Source organism: Gadus morhua, chromosome 8 (genome assembly GCF_902167405.1).
Source record: "Gadus morhua chromosome 8, gadMor3.0, whole genome shotgun sequence".
NCBI lineage: Eukaryota > Metazoa > Chordata > Actinopteri > Gadiformes > Gadidae > Gadus > Gadus morhua.
The window spans coordinates 5383352-5408746 of record NC_044055.1 but is presented as its reverse complement, the minus strand read 5'-3'; the positions used below and the strand labels follow the sequence as shown (position 1 = coordinate 5408746).

General features: G+C 48.5%; 1 protein-coding gene and 1 long non-coding RNA gene across 3 annotated transcripts in view; one reads left to right on the top strand and one right to left on the bottom strand.

Annotated features, from left to right (window-relative positions):
• Nucleotides 1-25395, bottom strand: part of spidr (scaffold protein involved in DNA repair) — a 32841-nt gene that overhangs the window by 5489 nt on the left and 1957 nt on the right. The window contains exons 6-15 of one of the 2 annotated variants that reach the window (XM_030362753.1): nt 24931-25073; nt 20194-20420; nt 19539-19639; nt 16026-16251; nt 12566-12776; nt 11986-12221; nt 5622-5780; nt 1776-1833; nt 750-887; nt 534-593 (exon numbers count right to left, since the gene is read on the bottom strand). In XM_030362753.1, coding sequence (XP_030218613.1) covers nt 534-593; nt 750-887; nt 1776-1833; nt 5622-5780; nt 11986-12221; nt 12566-12776; nt 16026-16251; nt 19539-19639; nt 20194-20420; nt 24931-25073 — 1559 coding nt within the window. The remainder of the gene's footprint in view (nt 1-533; nt 594-749; nt 888-1775; nt 1834-5621; nt 5781-11985; nt 12222-12565; nt 12777-16025; nt 16252-19538; nt 19640-20193; nt 20421-24930; nt 25074-25395) is intronic. The other variant, XM_030362754.1, reaches the window with a different exon arrangement.
• Nucleotides 2443-7456, top strand: LOC115548307 (uncharacterized). Its single transcript, XR_003977566.1, has 2 exons — nt 2443-2759; nt 5663-7456. It is a non-coding gene; the product is annotated as an uncharacterized LOC115548307 (long non-coding RNA).

The window sequence follows — 25395 nt, the reverse complement described above, 5'->3', positions numbered from 1 at the left end:
ACACACACACACACACACAGTGCAAAAAGAGGGTTAGTGTATTCTTTCTAGTCAATATTAGAACAATTCTGGCCGTGAGTACACAAAGACAGAGATATGATGTTGGGTTTAGGCATTCTTTCGCTAGTCAAACAGGGGCGGCCTACAGCCTACAGGGCACCAGCACGCTCGAGCACGCTCACGCCCGCTTCTGAGCGGGCCACCGTGGTGGGAGAGTGAGGCAAAGTCCAGCGCTTTGTTCTGCGCTGATATCTGCGGGCCAAAGTGTAAAGGTTCCCCGGATCAATGGCTGGAAGAACGCCCGTGCTCATACAGGGCTTTGATACACAGAGAAGATAGGAGGGCTCGCCCTGACGTCAGAGCCCGTTCTTATCGCAGAGTCGAATGATCTGGGCCCTCGGTGGACTGTGGACGACAGTAGGGGGGGGGTCGGCCAGTGTTTGCTCAGTAGATATCATCTCGAATGATAATTCTTTCTTTTTTTTTTTTTACGAGCACTCGCGTCTCACTAGTGTAGGCAAAGGTGGACGCACCAGAATGCTGGCGTACACCACGGTCGCAGTAAAACTGTGACAACGCACGCCTCCGGCACTCTGAAACAAACAAACACAAACGAAAGACACGGAAAAGTTGATCATTGTACGACAAAAGACAGGAAGGTATTTGACCAGATTCGACAAACGGCTTGGGAGTGGAAGGGGCGGGGGCGGGGGCGGGGCGGGGGGGGGAGGGGGAAGGCGATGGCTCACCCGCAGGACATCCCGAAGGGGCATTTCTTTGGGGGGGAGGTAGAGAGCCGATAGGGCCGAGCCCTCCAGGGCCTCAACAGAGTCTCCCTGGCCAGAGAGCAGGTAGTAGAAGCAGGGAGCGGCGCTTGTGCCTCTGCCCTGTGGGACGGCGACATTCGCGTTAATGAACGAAGCGTGATCACTGTTTACATTGACGTCTTCATTTAGGGATCTAGCATACGCTTTTATCCAAAGCGACTTATAATAAGTACATTTGTCGGAAGAAAGAGAAACAATAGATCGCTGTCGATACAGTAAGATGTTCAAAGGAACAAGTGCCAAGCACTAACAATCACTAGGTGAACCCAATCCCTGTATACAACGAAGACACACAAGAAGCGACACCATGCTAAGTACTATGTTTAAGTGCAAGCATGTACAACATACAATAAGTGTGTACAACTACTGAGTCTTTGGATTCAGGGTACAGATCCTTATGGAGCAGATAAGGGGCTAGGTGTCATGCTTGTGGATGCCAACATACATGAGGGTTGGGGCCATCAGAGACTCAAACCCAGAACAAAGACATAGTTGGTCTGGGGTTGGAACCCATAACCACAAACAACATCCGTGACACAGAATACGTTTGTGTTTCCAATCAAATGATTTACGAACGAGACACCCAGCCGTGCGGGGGCAAACATATTGTTCTGGATTGTTGTACGCTGGCGGGATACTTGGCGAAGAGCAGACTAATCATTGATTTGACATTTTCCCACACTTGATTTATATATTTATTTCTAGCCTAGAGAAAGATCTATAAATCTGTTTTCCTGCTGGTATGTAAATGAACTGCAGATGGAAAAAAACCTAAAAAACAAACAGGAAAACAAAACATTGATTGAAGTGGAATTAATAAAGTCTGAGTAAAAATAACATGAGTGAGGGAAACAACGAGTCTCCCACGAACCACGGCTTTGACACGAGGGAGAGTTACAGATGAGAATAACTAAGAATGTTTGCAGCACTAAACTTGTCTGCATGTACCTGAAAGGGAATCGTTGGAGGCCAGACACTGTCTATCAAATGGAAAGCTCTACCGTACCTGAGAAACGAGAGAGAGAGAGAGAGAGAGAGAGAGAGAGAGAGAGAGAGAGAGAGAGAGAGAGAGAGAGAGAGAGCTTGAGCAAGGGGAGAAATTAGTGACATGGAGGTTTGCTTATCGTCCCTTCATTTCTTCCCCCCCATTGAAACTGAGGTCTGTTACTGCAGTTTGTTTTACCGTTTCACATGAATAGCGAAGCGAGAGAGAGCGTGCCAGGGCTGGTTGCACAGACGTAGACTGACAGATATTAACAAGCATGTTCTGATACAGTGGAGGGCGGGACGTGTGTTTCAGGCTCACACACACACCCTGCGGTGATTGCAATCTTTTTTTTTTTTTTTTTTATTTACCCAGCAAAACCTTTTCCTTTTCTTTCTTTAATTCCACCACCGCTGCAACCGTAATCTGTCTGTGTGTGTGTGTGTGTGTGTGTGTGTGTGTGTGTGTGTGTGTGTGTGTGTGTGTGTGTGTGTGTGTGTGTGTGTGTATGTGTATATGTGACAAGATTGCGTTGGATTACAACGCAACTCTGAGAATATCTGCGGTTTTTTGCAAAAACAATCTGATATTTGGTGTGAAAGTAACACCGTTATTTTTTTCTTTATTAGATTCCACGATACGGCCGTTTCCCTCCTTGTCACCGGAGAGGAGTTGGGTTCTTTCTCATCTCTCCTTATCAAGATGTGCCTATAGAGTTCACCGTGGCTTCCACCTCACTGATACTGAGCTGCCTTCCTGCGTATGGTTAGTCAGTCGGTGGATAACAACCAGTTAGTCCAGCCCTTAATCACAGTGCTCCTTTGTAAAGAACTCGTTCCGCAGCCCATTCAAGTCCAGCGAGCCATGCTCGGAGGTGATCTCACATCACCTGTCAGGACGTCGACCCCTTCACTTTGACTTTGAAGACTTGCTACAATGCAGTTGAGGTAAGGTGGGACTGCTATAAAGTTTGGTGCATCTTTACAAAATATGCAGCGTTGAGAAAATATAGTAACATACTGCAGCCCTGCGTCGTGTGCGTGAGACGACATCTCAGAAGAGTCGGAGTCCGTTTGTTACCTTAAGTCAAACCCCTCTTGTACCCCAGTGAATAATGAACCACGTCATATGCATCACGTGTGTGTGTGTGTGTGTGTGTGTGTGTGTGTGTGTGTGTGTGTGTGTGTGTGTGTGTGTGTGTGTGTGTGTGTGTGTGTGTGTGTGTGTGTGTGTGTGTGTGTGTGTGCGCGCGCATGCATGCATTCATCATCACTTCATGCAAATATTTGGTCCATTTATGAATTAGTCTGCAAGCTGATTAGTCGCCACGAAGCACAGTGTGTAGGATTTAGTGGCATCTAGCAGTGAGGTTGCAGATTGCAACCAACTGCATGCCTTCCCCCAAACCCCACCTCTTCCATTCCAACAACTTCAAGGAAGCAATAGTGGCCTTGACAGGCCTGTAATTGGCCCGTGGGTTAGACCAAGATGATGTCAACGACTGCATGGAGTGGCCACGTGTTTAACGATAGGTTTATCAATAGTAATCAGTGATATCGTCTGTAAAACTATTGGTCTAGCTAACAAGTGGGATCGGTGCTGTGTTCCAGTACTATGAGTACGTAGGGCGTTTAGATTGGGTGAAAATAAGTGAACTGAAAGGACCCGGATGGTGTACTCAAAACGGTCAAACCGCGAAGTGTGGATCGACACACACTTTTCATACTCAACGGCAGCCTTCTTAGCTACGTAGCGGAAGAGGGCGGAGCCAGGCTGAGCCTAAGTCTGCGCATTTTCGCATTTTTCGGCTGCATTAATAGAGTCATTTTGTAGTTTTTATACTTTTTATAGCTGCTAGGCGTAAAGAGTTCACCGTTTAAAGCGGGATGTTTATTGCGGGGGAGGAGCCGCGGCGGCAGTCGTGATGGTAGTTTCCGGTCAGTGCACCACAGAGTATTCGATTTGGAACAACACTGACATCTGAAAATTAGAGCACTTAGTGAGTGCGGATAGTGTACTACGTTTAAGTGTACTCATGGAAGTATGGATATTGGAAGAGTGCACGGGAGTTTGATTGTTATTTACAAGCGCGTTCTCTCTAGGGTTGTTTGTCTGTTCTGGGCCGCTGTAGAAACACAGAGGTGCAACATTGGCCGCCTCTGTGGAGCTCAATGAATTAGAATAATTCTGGAAAAGTGAATCATTTTCAATAATTCAATTTAAAAAGTGAAATATATCATGTAGATTCATTCCACCAACAGTGATCTGAGACACTGCATTTGGGGTTTTCATGGGCCGTAAACCATAATCACCCAGATTAATACAAATGAAGGCCTGAATATTTCACTTTGGGTCTGCTGAATCTATATAATATACGAGTTTCACTTTTTAAATTGAATTATTGAAATGAAGAACCTTCTCCACAAAGTTCTAATTTATTGAGATGAACCTGTATGTTGATATAAAGGGGCTCGTTCTAAGGTGATAAAAAACAAAAAACTCATATTTTTATGGTAATATACCATGAAACATAGTATACACCTTAGGTGCATTAAAATATACTGCCTCCTTATATTCAGCAACAGAAAGCATGGTGCTGTATGGAAAACACACACACACACACACACACACACACACACACACACACACACACACACACACACACACACACACACACACACACACACACACACACACACACACACACACACACACACACACACACAGGCCAGGTGCCCGACCAGACTCCGCTGAAGGCCTTTCAGACAGTCTGGTATGCTGGAACCCGTGCGTGTATCCATACCCCCCGGTCCATCGCTGAAAACCCTCAACGTGCCGATACTTCCAACTGTTGCTAATCTGGGCTCCCTGGGGTGGAAACTCGCGAGCGAGTCAGGCCGACCTCGGTGTCGCTTTACATGTCATCACACAGGGGCCCCCCCCCACAACGCACAGCGGTGTGACGGGGCCACTCGGCTGGCAAAAGGGCCCATCCTCATCCTTCATCCTGGGGTATTGGAGGAGCTAAAGGCTAGTGGGGGGTTCCTGGGCCTTGTGGTGGGGTATTGGAGGAGCTAAAGGCTAGTGGGGGGCTCCTGGGCCTTGTGGTGGGGTATTGGAGGAGCTAAAGGCTAGTGGGGGGTTCCTGGGCCTTGTGGTGGGGTATTGGAGGAGCTAAAGGCTAGTGGGGGGCTCCTGGGCCTTGTGGTGGGGTATTGGAGGAGAGGCCAACGGCTAGTTGGGGGATTATTGGCAGATGAACGGTTTCTCCCGCTCGGAGCTGGATAATAAAGAGGGTATAACGTTGACGTTGAGATGAGACACTGGTTGGGGATTTTAATGATTGTAAAAGGAATTATGAACACACACACACACACACACACGTTTGTTTAAGCCCCTGCTTGTAGCGATAGCCTGGGTTCAGATGAGGTCGGTTGTGTGTGTATGTGTGTGTGTCCCTGTGTGTGCGCGCGCGCGCGTGCGTGCGTGCGTGCGTGCGTGCGTGCGTGCGTGTGTGCGTGTGTGTGTGTGTGTGTGTGTGCCTGCATGAGTCTGCGTGTTTGTGCCTGAATGTGTACCCGAGTGTGTGTGTGCGCCTGTGGTCTCACCTTTCCCGAGTAACCCGCTGCATCACCGTGTGTGTGTGTGTGTGTGTGTGTGTGTGTGTGTGTGTGTGTGTGTGTGTGTGTGTGTGTGTGTGTGTGTGTGTGTGTGTGTGTGTGTGTGTGTGTGTGTGTCTGCCTGCATGAGTCTGCGTGTTTGTGCCTGAATGTGTACCCGAGTGTGTGTGTGTGCGCCTGTGGTCTCACCTTTCCCGAGTAACCCGCTGCACCACCTTGACGTTCCTCAGGGTGCAGGCCCGTCCCTGCCACTTCTGGGTGTACTGCTGCAGCTCCCGGTCCCAGGGCAGGGGCTGGAGCTGAACCACGCTGAAGATACCTCGGCCGTCCTGGACCAGCGCGCACAGCCTGATGGGACGCAGAGGGGGACCGGACCGCACGTCAACAACAGGACTCTCGTTCATTCAATGCATTCACCATAAGACCATGTCTGATTAGAGGAGGAATTATAAGTGTGCACAAGTGTGGGGTCGGCTTAGCTCAGGAGGTAGAGCAGTTGTCTTGTAACCGAAAGGTTGCTAGTTCGATCTCCAGCTCCTCCTAGCTGAGGGTTGATGTGTCCCTGAGCAAGACACTTAACCCTAACTGCTCCTGACGAGCTGGCTGTCGCCTTGCATGGTTGACTCTGCCGTCGATGTGTCGGTGTGTCAATGTGTGTATTAACTGATGTAAGTCGCTTTGGATAAAAGCGTCTGCTAAATGCCCTAAATGTAAAATGTAAATGTAAGTGTGTGTGTGAATAGGAGTATGTAAGTGTGGATTATTGGAGTATATTTATATTGGAGCATGAATAAGAGTATGTATTATCAGAGAATGATTAAGAGTATGAATAATTAGAGCATTTATTATTACGGTATGAGTAAGAGTGGTTTGAGCAGTCATTATTTCGAGTATGCATAATGATATTAAAATCGCATTTAAAGATCGTTAGACCGTTAGATGATGTCATTGTCTACGACAGCATGGAGTGGCCACGTGTTCAACGATAGGTTAATCAATAGTAATCAGTGATGTCGTCTGTAAAACTATAGGAGGTCTAGCTAACAAGTGGGATCGGTGCTGTGTTCCAGTACTAGCATTTAAATCAAAATGACTGACATGCGGTTAAACGCAACCATCAGTGAAAGAGGAAGGCAGGAAAAATTAGGCTCATGTGAATGAGAAGTGCAGCAAGCAACACTTGGAGGATTCACTTTGACTAACACATTATCCCTAGTCAACCACTAGGCCCTGTTTCAAGAAACTGGATTACCAGTTTAACCCGAATATAAATCCCCCTGGCGTCTAATCTCGGGAGCCTAAGCCAGAGATAATCCTGTTGCTTTAGTAGCCGGACTTTTGACTATTGGTTTCGGTTATGTCAACGGATAATTTAATAGCATTTTTCCTCATTGTTTTACTATTTTACCGTTTATTTAACCTTTATTTAACCAGGAAAGTCCCATTGAGATTAAAAACCTCTTTTTCGAGGGAGTCCTGGCCAAGAGGCAGCAACAAATAACATATGTACACTCAAAATATTACTCTCACAACATATAGACAGAAATTAAAATGATAAAAAGCTGTTATCAATTACAATAATAAAAAACAGTTACAAGTAAATTAAAATTTATAAAAAACATCTACAAGTAAAAGAGGTGGTCTGAAATGCTCTCAGCTTAGATTTAAAAGCGTTCAAAGAAATCATTTCGGTTAATTTTAAATCTTTTTGCAGCCAGTTCCATGTGGTGGGAGCAGAGTGGACGAATGCCCCTTTTCCTAATTCAGTGCGGGCAAATGGAACCGACAGAAGCATCTGATTGTTTGAACGCAGACTGTAAGAAGCAACAGAAGCAACCTTGACAATCAACTCTACGTGACAGGTCTCAATTGAAGTTATTAACTCTGTATTTAGAACACACTTCATCCAAGTGTTGAACCATAAAACCTCTGGCGATAGTAGATGGGGCTTCAACCAGCCTCTACTATGATGACGTTGTGCATATGAAGGGACTAACCTGACCAATAAAAGCACTGAATAGCAACGATGGCTTGGGAATTCCCTTACTGGTCACATTTTCCAGGGCGCAATCAATACTTGCTTTTGAGGCCTGGCATGAATGTGCCTTCTTTCCAGGTCAACCTAACCTGACGATTGAGCTAACTTGTTCCCCAGGGTTAAAAGCATCTGCTCTGAAATCAAGACCGCCACCGGAAACTCTCTTGAGTCTGGGTAGGCTGGTAGGCTGATCTATCCAGCAAATCTAGGTCGACACGCCCACCTGTGATGTCGGCAGCAGCACATTTTCAAAACGGCTTGTAATGGCTAATCACACTCACACCTGGTGGTATAATATGTCCAATTAATGTACGCACTTATTGTATGTTGGACGTCCTTGCACTTAAACAAAGTACTTAGCTTTGTTCTTCTAACATTGCTCCCCGGCGGTAGGGGGGGGGGGGGGGGGGGGGCGGTGGTCCAACAGGTTGCCTCCGACTCAGTGCAGGTGACCTTTGGCCTCCAGCGGGGCTAGGCTAAGGCGCGCTCCTCTGAGAGAGGGAGAGACCAAACGGGTTCTGCCGCCACCTCGGCTCGCTCCTTCGTGCCCAGACACGGATCCCCGACACAGGCCCTGACAGTCAACACTGGAGCTCATATCACACACACACACACACACACACACACACACACACACACACACACACACACACACACACACACACACACACACACACACACACACACACACACACACACACACACACACACACAGTGCAACGGGTCACGCGTGTGTGCGTACACGTATCTCAAGGGACGGTGGTGCGGTGGTTCTCCTAACCACCTGATTGGTCCTATAAACGGTGAGTGTTGGTAAGCACAGAGAACGTCTGGGTTTATTTGAAGGTACTTCAGAATAGACGCCCCAAACAGCATTCTTGAAATTATTTTTGGCGGGATGGGTGTTTCTCTGTTTTCTTAAAGGGCTGTTATTCAGACTTGTTTTTGTTGAAGTTGTCCGTCTTGTTTTGCACAAACAATATGAAAACGCTCCGCTGATATAAAATGAAGCGGCTGGGATCATAACTGCCGTCTCTCTTGATTCCTGGAGAACATGAGGTTAATCTAGGCTCAAAGTCTAGAACCCAACGGACAGGCTCACAGGGGAGGGGAATGTATCAGAGCAACAGCGAGGTTTTAAAAACCTCGTAACACGTCTGTCAAGAAAGTCCAGAACATGCGTTGAGAACATGAGATAAATGCACACATTGGAGAGATCAGCAACGTTAATATTTACAGATTCTGGGACAGGCCTTATTGTGTGTGAGTCCTAAAAGGTGTACTCCAGTGTTGCTTATCAATAATAAACACGGTTTGCATGAGTTCAGAGAACAAACACGCTGAAACACGAAGGATAATAACTAGCTCATGAGGACAGAACTACTGGAACTCAGACAACCCGACATGCTGGTAAAGCCTATAGGCTGTACATGCAATAATGTTGTGATGTTAACTGATAACTTCAAACAGATCAAATAAAACCGATATGAAACCCCCCCCAAAAAAATGGATTTGAAAACAAAAAAAGCTGTCAAAGCTTTGACAGGTTTGACATTATCTGCAAAATATTTACCAAGCATGGTGCACCCAAACTCCACAACTTGTTTAAACATGAAATCTGATCGGGGGGGATGACAGATTGAGGCATTGTATCTCAGGGTTCTGCCCGTTTGACATAAACAACCACCCCCTCCACGTAGTCCCTCCCTTCTAACTGTTCACAGCCTAACTTCCTCAAACAGCCGAACCTCGCTCCCCCAGCCCTCGCCCCATTGGCCGGATTCAGTCACAGGCTGATTTTAGGAATTTGTTATTGTGAGCAATCACAAAATTCTCAGCAAGTCGGAGGTTCTTCCAGGAACAGGGCTCCATTGAGCCTGTCCAAACACACACACACACACACACACACACACACACACACACACACACACACACACACACACACACACACACACACACACACACACACACACACACACACACACACACACACACACACGCTCTTTCACTCCAGGGGCGCTGTGCAGTGTGCACATGCACATACGCATGGCTTGGCTGCACAGTGAGTGAGTGAAGCTCGTGTTAGGAACCCAGCAGAAAGGCCTCATTGGCAGTCCGTTAGAGGCTGGGGGGGGGGGGGGGGTTCCTCCCTCCAGGCTGTCCACCAATCAGAGCGGTCCGAGTGATAAACACGGTTGTAACAGGATCACTGCAGCACATTGTGTTCCCGGTGCGAAAAAAAAAAAGAGAAAAGGGGGCTGGACTCTCCTCCCTCCCTCCCTCGGTCCCTGTAAACAGTTAACCTTCTTGTTTATTCTGCTCCGCGTTTACGGGAAGCAAACATCTTCCACGGGCGGAGGCGCATTGGACCTCCCCCCCCCCCCCCCTCCCCCCAGCCCCTCTGCCCCATGTACGAGGGGCTGAAACACTAGAGGGATCAAACGGGCGGTCTGACCAGGAGAGTGACTCATGGGGAATTGGGGACAAGCCACTACAGGAACAAACTGTCCTTGTCTCCATCCCCCTTTCAATGAGGCCTTAAGGGGACGTTAAACCACAACACGTCTCCTGTCCCGACCCATAGATGGATGCAGATTTCATTTTAATTACAAGAAGAGGGATGTTTACGCACAACACACCCCAATTTGTGTGAATGTAAATGACGGGAAATGACGTGTAAAGGACGTGGGTACCAAGTTCCTTTAGGTCGGGTTGGAGTCCCATCGTGGGTCCTGTTGATCAGATCTTAAATACATTGCACTTTCTAAAATGATGATCTATTTTACTCATTTTATTTGCATGTTTTCTTTTACTTATCTATTATTTAATTTTATTGTATGACAATGTTTATATGTGAAGCGCTTTGAGTCTGCCTTGTGTATGAAAAGTGCTAGGAAGGAAAATTAAGCACTTGGCTGCAACTTCCTTGCAACGCAACTAGGCCCATCCACAATCACGTGTGTGTGTGTGTGTGTGTGTGTGTGTGTGTGTGTGTGTGTGTGTGTGTCTGTGTCTGTGACACATAAAATGCAAACTCTAGCCAGGTCCAACACGCAAAGCAACACCTTTAAGTACTCCCAAAAAAAATCCTAAAGCTGACCTCCTCACCCCTACACCGCCCCCTTCCTCTCCCTCCTCCCTCCCCCCCCCCCCCCCCCCCCCCCCCCCCCTCCCCCCCTTACACCTCCCTCCCGCGCGCTTACGTTTATGACCGGCTCAATCCGGTCAGGGCCCGAGACCTGATCGGCCCTCAGAGTCCCCCGTGTTTGTTTACCAGAGGCGGGGGGGGGCCTAGCATGTCAGGGACCGGCGTCCGGTTACCCGGTCGCCGTGTCAGCTGAGCTGTCCTTCCTCGAAGTCCCCTCGCCTCTCCCTGGCCCGAACCCGTGGGCCAGGGAGGGGGCACGTGATGGGGCCAAGGCCAAGATATAAATAAACAGCTAAACAACAACACGCCGCTGTAGGGGGGGGGGGGGCGGGGGTTAGCACAGGCCACGCTCCCTGCCCACGGCTGACCTTTCCGTGATTCATTGACTAAACGCAGCTGAATTACATAGATTCCGATATTCCCGGGCCGGTGAGTAACGCAGTGTTTTCACCAGACGTGGTTATTTCCCCGGCATCCGTCACATATTTCAAGTTGAAACGTCAGGAGGGGGGGGGGGGGGGGGGTGATTCGGCCTGCCGCAACAACACTGTGGTTTGTGATATATTGGCTGCGGCTTTACGATCCGTTTGTTGGAGAAATATGTGAAATATTTAACACGGGATGGGTGAATAGCTTTCCGTTAAGCGGTGGTACACGCTCACGCCTGTGCTCGTGGATCACCGATTCAGAACCGACTTTTTATTTGTGACGGTAAACCGACATGGGGTCTGGACTTCAGCGGAGCGGAGTTCTTCAGAAACTGCCCCGCTTTCTGTTTTACTCTCTGGCAGTAGATAGAGCTGCAAACCTCTGCCCCCCAGTGGACTACAAACCAGGGAGGAGGGCAGTGGGGGGGGGGGGGGGGGGGTTACTCAGCTCTGGCACAGTCCTGCAAGCACAGGCTTTCTGAGAGAGAGAGAGAGAGAGAGAGAGAGAGAGAGAGAGAGAGAGAGAGAGAGAGAGAGAGAAAATCACTCTGTCCTCACAGAGAGCTGCTGGCCTGGCTCTATCTTCACTCTCCGGTAGAAGAGAGAGAGACGGGGTTGGGGGGGCTGGATTCAATTAGAAATGTTTGTGTCCTTTGTCAAGCAGAGCCATATGGCTGGAGACAGCGTGAGCCCCTCTGCAGGGGGGGTGGGGGGGGGAACAATAGCACCACTATCGAGGGGCCGGGCTGCCCATCCAGGAGGGCTATGCAAAGCGGGACCCCAGGAGTTCTTTTAAAGAGGGGCTGCGTTTTGGGGGAGAGAGCGAGAACAATGTACAATGTACAACAGCTTTGCATCTCTGCAGGTTACATAGGGATCGACCTCCGACGCCGTGGCGCGGACGTACAGGAGGTCAACTCGTTTCACACCACGCCGTACCTGCTTCGGCCTCTCCGTGGGGGCGGGGCCGCGGGCGGCGGCGGCGCCCTGGGCCTGGCCGCCGACGCCGTCGGCCGCTCGGGCACGTAGCAGGAGTACACCCGCTGGACCACGACCCGAACCTCGGGCCCCACGGACCCCGGGTGCCCCAGGCCCTCGATGACCTCCAGGAGGGAGTGCCCCGGAGCCCAGTCCATATCCCCCGGACCTCCGACGACCCCCTCGCCGTTCGCAACCTGTGTGGGGGGGAGAGAGAGAGCGAGAGCGAGAGCGAGAGCGAGAGAAAGAGAGAGAGAGAGAGTTGTCGGGTTACATGCAACACAATGCAAAGACGTCAGAGTACATGTTTCCCTGTTGGTTTGGCAGGCAGGCTCTTGACTCGAGGCCAGCGGTGTGATTGAAACAAGTACAACCTTCAAGAGAGTTTCTGTAGAATCGATCCCCTCGCGGTATTCTCGCGTGTGACTCCGTTTCCGAGGATGCCGTTACGAGGAATTGCAGTGTGTGGGGGCTTTGAGACACCACACACTGCTTCCATTAAGTTTTTAGGAACACGGTCGTGATTTGTTAATCCATTCACCTGCTCGGTGGTGGCGTCCTTCCTTTTGACGGCGTCCGCTCCATGCAGGCCGAATGTGTTTGACAAAGAGTGGGGCACACATCTGGCCAGTGGGGGCCAGGGCCTGGGCTGGGCCTGTGGGTTGGTGGTTTTCACGTCCGAATAAACTTTCTGACTGAAGTGCGTGTTTAGGATCACGGTGGTGCTCTCGTCTTCGACGTCAAGTCTTTGCCTGCGTGGAAGGACAGAGATTAATTAACATTGCTTCATCAGCCATACCAGAGCAGCCTCTAAATGCAGCATCTATGGTGGTATGCAGACTATAATTCATATTGCTTTGAATTACATTACGGGGGTTATTGATAAGATAACGCGAGGCACGGTATGAAACCACGTTCATCTCCATCAGAATCATGCGTGGGCTGAGATTTCACTGAGATTGCGATTTGTGCCAAATTACCTTCCAATGGAAATGGTTGTTGCACAAACACAAACGGCGTTCCTTGAGAGGGGGATTTTGTTAAATACCACGTGAATGTCAAACACAACAACGAACATCAGGCACCGGCTTTGTTTTTACTACAATGCAGCGCGAGACGGAAATATGATCAGTTTGGTTTACTTGCACCGTCAACAATTAAACATGTTTTCATAGTTCAACAAAACAAAACAAAACATTAACATTGAAACCATTCTGCGGTGAAGGAATGTGTATTCTGAAGCTCAATAAAAAACAGAAGAACACACTTTGAGAGTGAGCATAGTGTGAACACCTTCCAGCCCTCCACGGTATTGATGTGAAAACCACCGCCGTGTTTCCGAACAACAATAAACAAGGCCACTGCCAAAAGGTGGTTTTTGAAGAGGGCTGACGCTTCCACCGCCGTTTGAAAAGCAGGTATAAACATTTACGCTACAAGTGTGATGACGGCCCTTTTCCTGTATGAGAAAGAGATGCTCTGCAGTCTTCTGACTCACGGCCAGGCAGTCTTGGTGGCTCCAGCACCTCAGCATGTCACAGCTCGTCCCTACGACATCAGTCTGGTGGTAATCTTACCCACTTATTATATGTTTGAACGCCCTGGCACTTAAGAATAGTACTTAGCATCTTTTCCTAGATATCTTTGTTGTTTACGGGGAACTGGTTAACCTAGTGATTGTTAGAAATTGGCACTTGGTACTATGAACATCCTTACTGTACCTACAGCGATATATTGTTGTTTCTCTTTCTTCTGACAAATGTACTTATTGTAAGTCGCTTGGGAAAAAAGCGTCTGCTAAATGCCCTCAATGTAAATGTAATGTAAATGTAATTGAACTCTTAGCTCGCTACAAAGTGGTCGCTTTGGAAGAGAAACATAAATACAATACAAATGAAAACGATTTTGTTGTGCATATTCCACAACTTCTGGGAATGATTCCTATTTCACACCAGTTTAAATTAAATTCACACATCGGAAAACCAAAATAGGATCTGATGGGTCTACTATTACGACCCCAATAAGGGAAGTCAAAAGAAAAAAAAACTTCTTCAAAATAAATGAAAACAAATAAAAAAAACTATACATCCACTTTGCACCTTAATCATTACTGACTAATTCGCACTAACTGGAATCTCAAACAATAATCCTCCATTTCCTGGTACAACTAGGCCACACCCCCATAGTGTACCCAGCACCGGATGTGTGACGATCTCCTTATCGCCCCGGGGCGGGGACCTGGAGTGAAACGTGCCGTTCAGGTGCACAGGTGAGAAATGAAGCTGAACACAGGAAGTGGGGCTGGCTTCCGTACAGGTGAGTGGGCAGCAGCATCATCAACATCCAGATCCCGGGGACAGGTTACAGTCAATGCTTAAGGAGTGGCGATGTCTGCTGGCGTCACCGCCCGTCTGTGAGTAACGCCGTCAGGTATTTCTACCCCCACCTCCTCCCCTCTCACAAACAAGGTGCGTAGGAGGTGGGAGGAGCCAGCCCACTCACTTACTGGAGGAGTTTGGAGGAGGAGGCAGCATGGCTCGCGTCACAGGAAGCCGATAAGAGGAATTTTACCAGACACTGATTGAACTGCATTCTGTGTTTTTCCACCCCAAGACCCCGGTGCTGATGTGTTGATGTGTGAACATATTTGATATAGAAAGATTCAATAAAATATAAGCCTCCCTCTCTCTCCCCCTCTCTTGTCCGTAAAGGGCACTATTCAAGGAAAGATATGACCTACATTTAAAGTGTGTGGAGCTGAATCAAAACACCCCCCCCCCCCCCCCCCCCCCCCCCCCTCGCCCCGCAACAGTCAAATATGATTTCGAGCAACAAAGGCAGTGCATTCAAACACTATGTGGGCTCCTCTCCTCCACACGAGCTTGCGATTAAGGACGAGAAGTAAAAAAAAAGAAAGAAAGAAAAGTACAATCGTGCAGAGAGGGAAAAGAAAGAAAGGAAGAAAAGTGAGCTTGAACACAAAAGCGAATGACACGCTTAAAAGCAGCATGTGGTTCCAATCCCCTCCGCTGGCTCACTCCGCTCTCTTCCCCAAATGCACCAGAAAATAATCCCAGTGTTTTTCCCCCCCCAGCCTGCTTGGAAATGACCTAACTCCTGCCAGGAAGAGGAATGCTGAGCATTCCCTGGAGCAGCGCGGTGACGTCGGAGCGCAGAGGAGGCCCTGAGCTTCCGCCAGCTTGGATCGTCCGGCGCACACGCGGGACGCAAACTCCCTACAGCTGGGCTACGCCGCTGCCTGGGCCCCTCGCCGCCGGAGCCGCCATGTATAACTCACCCCCACACCCACCCCCTCTCCCACCCCTCTGACCCATCGCTTCTCCCATCCACCTCCCCCCTCCCCCTGCCTCCTCTCCCATCCTCCTCCCCCGCACTGTGGATGTATGGACAACTCCCCATCTGGCCGCTGACGCTGCAGTCAGCGTTGTCCACGTTGTGTGGCCCTCTGTTTGCCTTGTTTTCGGGAAAACATTTCTGACCTTTGACCTTCATCGATCTCGTTCCCCCCAAGCTACTGTTGGCTTCTATGCAAATAAAAACGGTGCATTCATCATCTGAATGCAACACTGAACCACTTCGGTTAGTAGGTCTTCCTGCGTGCTGTTTGACAGCAGCCCTCAAGGCCTGTTCACCAGGCACGGCTTCTGTTCTACGCAGTCGAACCAGAATGAATCAAAATGCCCCCCCATGGCTATGCCCGCGGCTCAAATTACATTTCTAGAGCTGTACCTTTATGCTAGGCGGCAATTAGTAACACGATCATGCTGATAATTCATTCACAGCTGTGGTTCGTGGCTTCTTTTCCGTTTCATGCGGTCCTAATCTTTGAGTACGGCACTTGGCATTGGGCTGCCGAGACCTTTGTGTCTGTCTGTTTTGTTTATAAGGTGGACCCCTTTCTTTCCCACGAGGCCCCTAGGCTACGCCGGGTCGCCAAGATCAGGAACCAAAAGGCCTACATTACCCAGAATCCCACTCACCATGGAGGGTACACGTGGATGATGTCCCCGGGCACGGGCCTCAGCTGCGCCGAGGTCTTCCTGTCGAAGAGCACCAGGAGGCGGGCGGCTGTCGGAGTGGCGGCGGCGGCGGGGGGGGTGGTGGTCTCCCAGCCGGGGGGCCGGCGCTGCTGGCAGTGGACCAGCTGCATGCTGCACTCCTCCCGCACGTCCAGGACCTCCAGCACCAGCACGCCAGGCTGGACCGCTGCACGGAGACAAGAGGGACGCACGAGGGAGGGAGCGGTGGTTTTAAAAGTCGTTTAATCCCATCTAGGGAGACAGAGGGTTTGCTATTGGCTCGCTGGCCGGATGCTTTCATCTCGCCGCGACTTATGCCGCTTTTCCACTGCATGGTACCAGCTAGACACGACTCGACTCGACTCGCCTTTTTTGCGTTTCCACCGCGAAAACATGGTATCTGGTACCTGAAGTGGCTGCTTTTTCTAGTACCGCCTCGCTCTAGGTTCCAAGCGGCTGAGCCGATGCTAAAAGGTGACGTCGGCAGACGGCCGGCCACTGATTGGCCAGAGAGTGTGACGAAGTCACGAGAGCGACATGGCAACCATGCTGGTAACAGCCATAGCAGCGCCGCAGCCAACATATTCCACTTCTTCAACATGCCAGCTAATAATACGAACACGAATAACATCGCATCGATGTTATCCATTGTTGTTATGTGGGTTCTGTCCATGTGTGGGTTACGTAGGTGTTGTTTGCGTCGCGTACAAAAATACGTCACGGCCCTTTCGCGCAGCCGACCCCGCCCACGTCCCGGAGGTACTATTTGCGGTGGCGCTGCTACCGTGTCGAGTCGTGTCGAGTCGTGTCGTGTCGAGTCGAGCTACATGTGCGGTGGAAAAGCGGCATTACAGTGCGTTTTGGAAACATCTCGTGGAGGCCCAGGGAGGAGTAACCCGGGCCTGTTGCTCAGAGGGTTGTGGGGTAGATTGTGGACAACTCGTTTTTGAATGGGAGACAAACGCGCTAAGCTGACCTGTCCCCCGACATTTAATACTGAACGTGGAGATTAGGTAAACTGTACTGCACTGCAAGATCAGTACACTCAGGGGTTCGAGATTGAGGCTATAAACCACCATTGGACCTTAGACCATCAAACATTCAACGCTCAGTCTTAACTACCACAAACTTCCCCACACCCTTGGGACTAGAGAAAGGATTAGCTTACTGGAGTGAAATGCTTGGTCTGGAGCTTAGAAACACGCTCTAAGCAACGAATCGATGACACTCTTGATGATAAATAAACTCATGAAACTGTTTAGGTTTCACGGTTAGGATTTCTTCCTGCAGTCCAAACCGTTGCACTCCAATAGAGCAATGGTAATGAGCCAATCAGTCCATTAGACCCCTGGGCTCTGTGGGACTGCAACCGATGTTCATTAAAAACAAAGACTATTAAAGATCTGTGAAGCGATACACAAAAACAAAGTCTGCATGACTGAGCTCATGCAAAAAACATTTTTAACTCAATAATTAGTTCCTGCATTTGTACATTGAAAAGTTGAAAAAATGATATACGTTTGAGCAGTGTTGGGTTCAACTGCACATTCCAGGGTGCTGTGCCGTGGAAGACTTTCTTCAACACCTTTGGTCTCGAAAAAACAACGCAGAGAGAGACATGTCGTTTAAGGAGAACAATTAACGTTGCTGCGCGCCGAGCCATAAATCAACTCGAGATAAGACCGCCGCTTGGCCGAACGCAAAACATGAGGGTTTGTGCGCTGATTGAAGTGAATCATTGCAAGCGTTGCAATAATAAAAAAAACGCCGAAGCTTGGCTGAGACAATGCGGCACTGTCTTGCGTTCACGGGAACACTTGCAGGAAGCGACCCAGAGGGTTATTTTTTTCGATACGAGAAGAGTGTGGGACCTGCAGGGAATTGTCTCGACATGCACGCTAACGTTTCATCTCTGCTCAGCTGCACCCCCACACACCCCTCTCTCCCCCTCTCTCTCTCCCTATCCCTCCCTATCCCTCCACCAGGACAGAGAAGGGCTGGGGAGGAGAGATCCTGGAGGCCGCTGACCAGGGCTTGTAGTCGACTAGGGCTACAAACCCTGGTCAATGGCTTCAAAGAACCCTCCTCTAAACATAATGATCTGATTACACTAGGAGGGTACCCGATTAGGTATTATAGTAATAACAACCTCACACACACACACACACACACCTTAGCGGAGTTATCACAGTGAGATTAGAGGGATAACACGCCTTAATCTAGCTGAGTGTGTGGTATGGTTTATCATGTGCTACATGGTCATTAGAAATCACTTTCTTGGTACAAAGTTCAATAGGATTGAAAAGAATACCAAAGGGTTTGAATCCCATACCCCTATTGGCCGATGACAGCAGCAGAACTTGGATCTCACTGGAGGAGAGGATGGACGGTGTACGCAAACGACCGGCAACCCTTCGGCGTCTTGGCCCGAACGACACACTGGCCCAACCGTTGGCCATCTGAACCGACGAGTTCATGAACAAATCCGTTCGGTGTGTTCAGCTGCGTTGTGAGCTTTTAGAACCGCACCGACGATGTCCGGTCCGATTGAACTCGCAAATTCCGCGGCTGAGGATTGAAACCGTCAGATGCTATATTGAGCAGTGAATCAGCGCCGTGGGTGAGAGGGGCGGACCAACGCCACGAGACTAGCGCCACCGGATGTTACGGAGACGCGTTGCGTCTCGCGCAACTGAGCGCAGAACGTTCATGCTACAGTGTAGTTGGCAGTAGTCTTCTTGGTGTGTTTTCAATGTAACTTTTCTGACGAAGGGTCAGGCGACGGAGTGGTCGGACAAAGGCAGTTGGCTGTTGGTTTGAGTCGGGGCGGTGTGTGGCGCCCCTTAACAGCGACTTCACCCTTGACAGATGCATTCCTGGATGGAAAAACAGATTCGAGGGGGCTGCATGGTGGTGGGTAGTGGTGGGCGTCATCCTCTTCCTATTTTCCACGATCAACTGTCACCTTGAGACGACGCCGTCTGCGGCTTATTACAATGAGCTCGTGGCACGGCGGCCTCGCCATGGAAAGGAGACTGGAGAACAACAACAAACAAGCGGTTTCCTGCCGCCCACGCGCTGCCCCGACTCCACCGCCGCCGCCACACCGCCGTGCCCTGGCGGGCCCCTGCGTACGCACACAGCGTTTCCTCACCGCCCGCCCTCCCCCCCTCACTACGACCACAGAGTGCACGCACACACGTACTGAAACACACACACACACACACACACACACACACGCATTGCACCTGTTGACAGAGTTTGGGGGGAGGATGGCAAAACCCGACCGCTCATTCATAACATCTGAACGGCGAGCTGCACCTGTGAACTTTCAACTAGCAGTTGATGTGGTGCCTGTCTGGTGTGTATGTATGGCGCATGTAAGGTGTAAGTGTGTGTATTTATCTAGCGTTTGTGCGTTTGTGTCTGTGTGTGTGTGTGTGTGTGTGTGTGTGTGTGTGGTCATATGACTACCTGTGGCTGCAGAGTCCTCTGCGATGGACAGGTGTCTCCAGAGGCTGAAGGATGACCTCTGTCTGCCCTGGAGCCGAGTCAGCCTCTCTGCAAACCCCCCGCTGGGACACACACACACACACACAGTTGTGTAATAATCAGAGAGGAAACAATGTGCACCACAGAGAGCACTGCTTTCCAACAAAAAAAAAGGCAGTTGTGCCTTCTTCCATTGATGGCAGATTGTCGTGTTTCATGTCTACGGGCCCGGCAGTGACATTTAGCACCTGCATGGCGGTACCCAGGTGTCCCTCTATCCACGTTCTATCAGTGGAAACTCAGTGAGCTGACAAAGCTCTTGGTTATTCTGAGAATGTGTAATTCCACGTGTGTGTGTGTGTGTGTGTGTGTGTGTGTGTGTGTGTGTGTTTGTATGGTGTGTGTGTGTGTGTGTGCGCGCGTGCGTGCGTGTTTGTATGGGGTGTGTGTGTGTGTGTATGTGTGTGTGCTTGTGTGTGTGTGTGCTTGTGTGTGTGTGTGTGTCTGAACCAATTTATGAAGCAGTAAGTATGAAAAAATAAATGAATTACAACTCAAAGATTTAATTAAACAATTTAAGTATACTTAATAACAGAAAGGCTCAATGACACTGACAACCGAAATCCCTCCGCCACACCTGGTGAGCTTCCGGTTCTTCTTCCCAGAGTCTTCCGGAGTTTTGGACTGGGCGTCGGCTTGCTTCCGAGGCGTGTGCATGTGCATGTGCATGGCCTGCGCCGCCCTGACCCAGTCACCCAGCGACCTCTTGTTGGCCTGGCCGTGACCCTCCGGTCGGTTCAGGTAGGCTGAATAACCACCGCCCTCCCGGGTCGCCCAGTCTGAGGCATCAGGATCACCCGAGGGCTACACAAACACACACACACACACACACACACACACACACACACACACACACACACACACACACACACACACACACACACACACACACACACACACACACACACACACACACACACACACACACACAGTTTAGAGCTGGGGGAGCAACAAGTTCTTAACGGGTGCAATGTGATTCATATTGGGAAAACATTCGACGCCGGTGTAATTGCGTCGTTGTCATCACCCTTAATATTATAATTTTGGTTTCAAAACAAGCATGTGCGTGTGGGACAGCAATAGAAATCACAAGCAATTGTTGATCACCAACATTTGATTCATACAAATCATATTGAAACGACACAACCAAACACATTATCTGAATGTCTTGGTTCTCGAAATGTGTCGTCTACACTTTCTGACCGGCCGGAGGGAGAACTCGCACACGCAGCAGGAGTAATTATCTATTAACGATTCTGATCTCACACCACACAAGTGGTGGGCGGTGGTCAAAAGATAATAAAACAATCGTTGGTAATTCTTTAGCTTTTTATTTTCAGCTTTTAGTGGGTTTTTTTTGCTACATCACTACACAGAGTCGCCGGCTCCCATGGAAAACATTCATGACAGAGCAGTTCCTGTCATGTGCAGACAAGACCTGCATTCCACATCCCGCCAGCCGCCAACGCGCTCACTTATTCAAGTCAACTGGTCCCTGCTAGGCACCGTGCCAGGCGACGTCACATGCTCCAACCAGCTCCAGGAAGAGGGATGGAGGGGGAGGAGGCGAGAGAAAGAGAGGGGAGTAAAAGAGAGACAAAATGAGAGAGAATAGGGGAAAGAGAGAGAGAGAGAGAGGGGAGTAAAAGAGAGAGAGAGAGAGAGAGAGAGAGAGAGAGAGAGAGAGAGAGAGAGAGAGAGAGAGAGAGAGAGAGAGAGAGAGAGAGAGAGAGAGAGAGAGAGAGAGAGAGAGAGAGAGAGAGAGAGAGAGAGAGAGAGAGAGAGAGAGAGAGAGAGAGAGAGAGAGAGAGGAGGGAGGAACACTATGTTCCTGGCTCAAACTCAAAAATGTTTTCACCAGCGCTGAAGTACAGAGTGTGATTGTGGTGTGGCCCCACTATCGTGTTATACGGAACACGGAGCAGTAAAGGAGGTTTATGGGGGCCCGGCTGTGATGTCGTGGTTGGTGGTGGTGGTGGTGTTGGTGTTGGCGGTGGTGGTGTTGGTGTTGGTGTTGGTGTTGCTGGTGTTGCTGGTGCTGTAGTGGTGTTGCTGGTGTTGCTGGGGGGTATTGACCCGTCCCCAACTTAAACCGGGTGGGGGGGCGTCCTCACCCGACCTTGGACGATGAATTGCAGAGCTGTCCCGGGCATGCGCACACACATTCAAACTCACACACACACACACACACACACACACACACACACACACACACGAACACACACACACACACACACACACACACACAAAATAGTACAAAATACGTTTGGCTAACATACATCTGGTGAGTCAGCCGCGGGTTAGTCTATGCTTTATATGGAGCAATAAAACTCTCTGTTGCTGTATCCTGTTCAATCCGGTTTCATGTACTACAACAAGTATATGAATGAGCATTCATAGTGGATCAAATTGAAACTTTGATCCAGGTCAATCTAAACCAGTGTGTCTTAAAACATGTCCTGTGTAAATATGTTTAAAGTTAAGCAGATCACTTAATATCTGCTTGGAGGATTTTAAACCAATGTGTATGTATGTGTGTGTGTGTGTATGTGTATGTGTGTGTGTGGTGGGGGGGGGGGTGTGTGTGGTAGTAGTATTTGATCTGATCAAACACACAAAAGTCAACATCATCCACCGTCGAACTTGCACCTGTAGGTACTGACACCAAATCACCAAATGTCATCACCCAAGTTTCACCCTCTGAAGGAGATCTCTCCAGGGCTCTTGCGGGGCTCGTCAACTCAAACCTATAAGTTGGGCGACAGCGACTTACGTTTGATGTGCTGACGTCAGCATATCGGTGACAAGAGGAAGTGGCCGGGGCCCGCGGGAGAGATAATAATCCACCCGAAAGCTTCCTCTCGAGACTCAAACAGCGGCCTGTGTCATAAGGCTATCTGTCAGCAACGACCCCGTGATGCTGGCAGCACTGGGCTTAACTAGGAGTAAACGCATGCAGACAAGCTCATCACAGTGCTGCCTGTGATGTACTGATCGTTGCGCTTTGCACCAGTTTTAAAAAAAAATAAAAAGCGATGTCAACATTTGATGACCACAATCCTCTTGAGGTTAAACAAAACCTCAAAGTCACACTGACCTTCATCCTCCAAGACTGGCTGGCGAAATTCATAATTTACCAGGTTTTACTGTGCCAAGACCGGTTTACACTTCGGCCCTGAGGTGGGCGAGTACATGCAGAAGACAAATTAACACTCCTTTACAGTCTGGGCCATGCCAGCCCTGCCTTCAGCAAACATTGCTCCCAAGTGACTTGTGGCCAACACCAACTTATCCAAGACACCACGGAGTGGGCTACAAAAGGCCTACTCAAAATCAACAGGGTAAACATTAACCCAATGTACATGGGACGAGATAGATGGCAATCAGAGCAACCTGTGGCTTCCAGTATAGCAAGGCTCATTTAGACTCTGATTCAGAGTCTAATTTTAAAAGGACTAAATACAGAACGGTTTGCAGTTAAGAGTCGCCACAAAGGTAAACACGAGCTGACCACAAATATAATGGTCTGTATAAATATTTGATTTGGACACGGGCTCTGCCTTATTTTAAATGCGTCCATCCAAACCTGAGTTTAAATCAAGTGTCTGTGTAAACTCATCAACTTTTAAAACATTGAAAATAGCGTTTCACAGCGAAGACCATTTGCACTGCTTGTTCAAGACCACATGTGATTTCTCAGCCATTATCATGACACTTAGATACTCCACCTAGTGGAAATTCTAATTTCCAGGGGAATTTCCCTGGCTTAACAAGGGGGATGAACCCATATTAAAATTGATTTATAAGCGTCAAAGTATCTGACAACACATGCGTATTTGTCAAAATTAGTCTATAAAAGTATAGAAACATTGGATTTGACTTAATAACAATGAATGTCAAATATAAAACATGATTTACCTTTAGTATCGATATTCGTATACAAGTCATAGGTTTCGACAAGCTGTTAGTAGTTGGCTAATACAATTTCTGCATCAAAATAATATAAGAGCTCTAGTATGAGCTGTTATACATATTCATAGTGTATAGTATACGTATGCATGTACAAATGTATGCATGCACAAATGTATTTATGTATGTATGTACAGTATGTATGTACATAGAGCTGTTGGGTGTTTATAGAAAATCTGAAAACTTCCTTCTGACAGGGACGGCCCAATGTGTTTTCCTTTAACAATGTTCATATAAATAATGCCACTAATTTGAAAAGCTCTCCGAAAAACCACGATATGCATCATTTAAACATTGCCATTACTTCGGTCACCCATATTAGATATGACATCGTCAGAACATCTGGTACAATTCACTTTTCACATATCCCACTCAAATATCAAACTACAATTAAACACCCCTTGAAAATAATTGTTTCATTCTTTAAAACAACATGAAACGTGTCGACAACACCCAGTGAGCCACACACTAGTCAAGTACTGTGATTATGCTAACCCTTATGCCCAAACTAGAGTTTGCATAAGAGAGGGTATGACCCCACCTAGTGTCCATAAGAACACCTTTCTGCTAGTTCAATCCCAACAGATTCATCACCATCACCACACTAATGAATAACTCCTAAATGCTAACTGAGGGGGCAGCCAGAGGGAATCTCCCTGCCACAGCATAGCATATTTCCAAGCATAACAGGATGTTACCGCCGCATTAACTGAGGAATGTGAAGAGGTCCGGCAGGATTACACTGGAGAGGTACAGCATGCGTATCACTGCCGGCCAGCTGTGCGTTAGCAGATTTACAGGATTAATACGAGAGAGAGTAGGGAGGGAGACAGATTTAGTTCGGCCTTGCTTACGTTCCAAAACGTTGACAGTATAATATTAAGTTAATATATACAATTATTAATTGATATGGCGGTTGTATTTTCCTGTCTAGAAGACGTCTTATTTGTTTTAAGATAGTATTGCTAGTACAATCCTATTATTGCGTGGTCATGCAGCAAAGGAATCCTATCGGAAACCTAAAACTCCTCGTTTCCTGTTTCGATATTAGGACTCTTTTTTGAGAGCTGGTGAGGCTTTCAAAGTTTAATTCTAGACGGACCGGTCTACATTATGTTGATTGGAAACGTTTACTCTCTTTTACTGTTTACTAGTGCTGGCTGAGTTAGTGTATGCCAATTAACCTCCGGTGACACGATCGGTGGAAAACCAACCAAGCGAAACAAATTGAATCACCTATCTGCACTCAGATTTGAGGTCTGGTTCTGAATCTAAAGTCTGATTTGAGAGATCATAGTTGTATAAACCTATTTAACTTCATTTGATACGATTGGCATTTACTTACCCCTGGTGATATAGGTGCTTTCAGGCCCCCGTCGACGGCATGCCGTGGAGACTCACACTCAGATATATGACCCGCACTGTCCCGTTTCAACTGATCAGGAGAGCCGTTCAGATCACTGTCCGAATCAATGATGGGAAGGTCTTCTGAAAATAGAGTCAGAAAACATGAGCAAGGAACAGGCTATATCTGCCTTTTAAATCTTGGTATGCTGGGGATGGAGCAGGGATTTGGGATTGGCTGCTGTCTCTCAAGCAATGCTTCGGGCCATAGCAACATCCCATTAAAACCATGAGCAACAAGAACCAATAAGCTGTAAGGTGAGGAGCTACCAACCCCCCCACACAGAATTGGATTTAAAACTGTTAGTGTTGGGAGCCTTTACATGGAGGAGCTCTCTCAAGAGGTTTTAGAGGATTTATAAAGAGGTGATTACGTTAGTAAATCGACACTTTTTCTAAAGTTTTC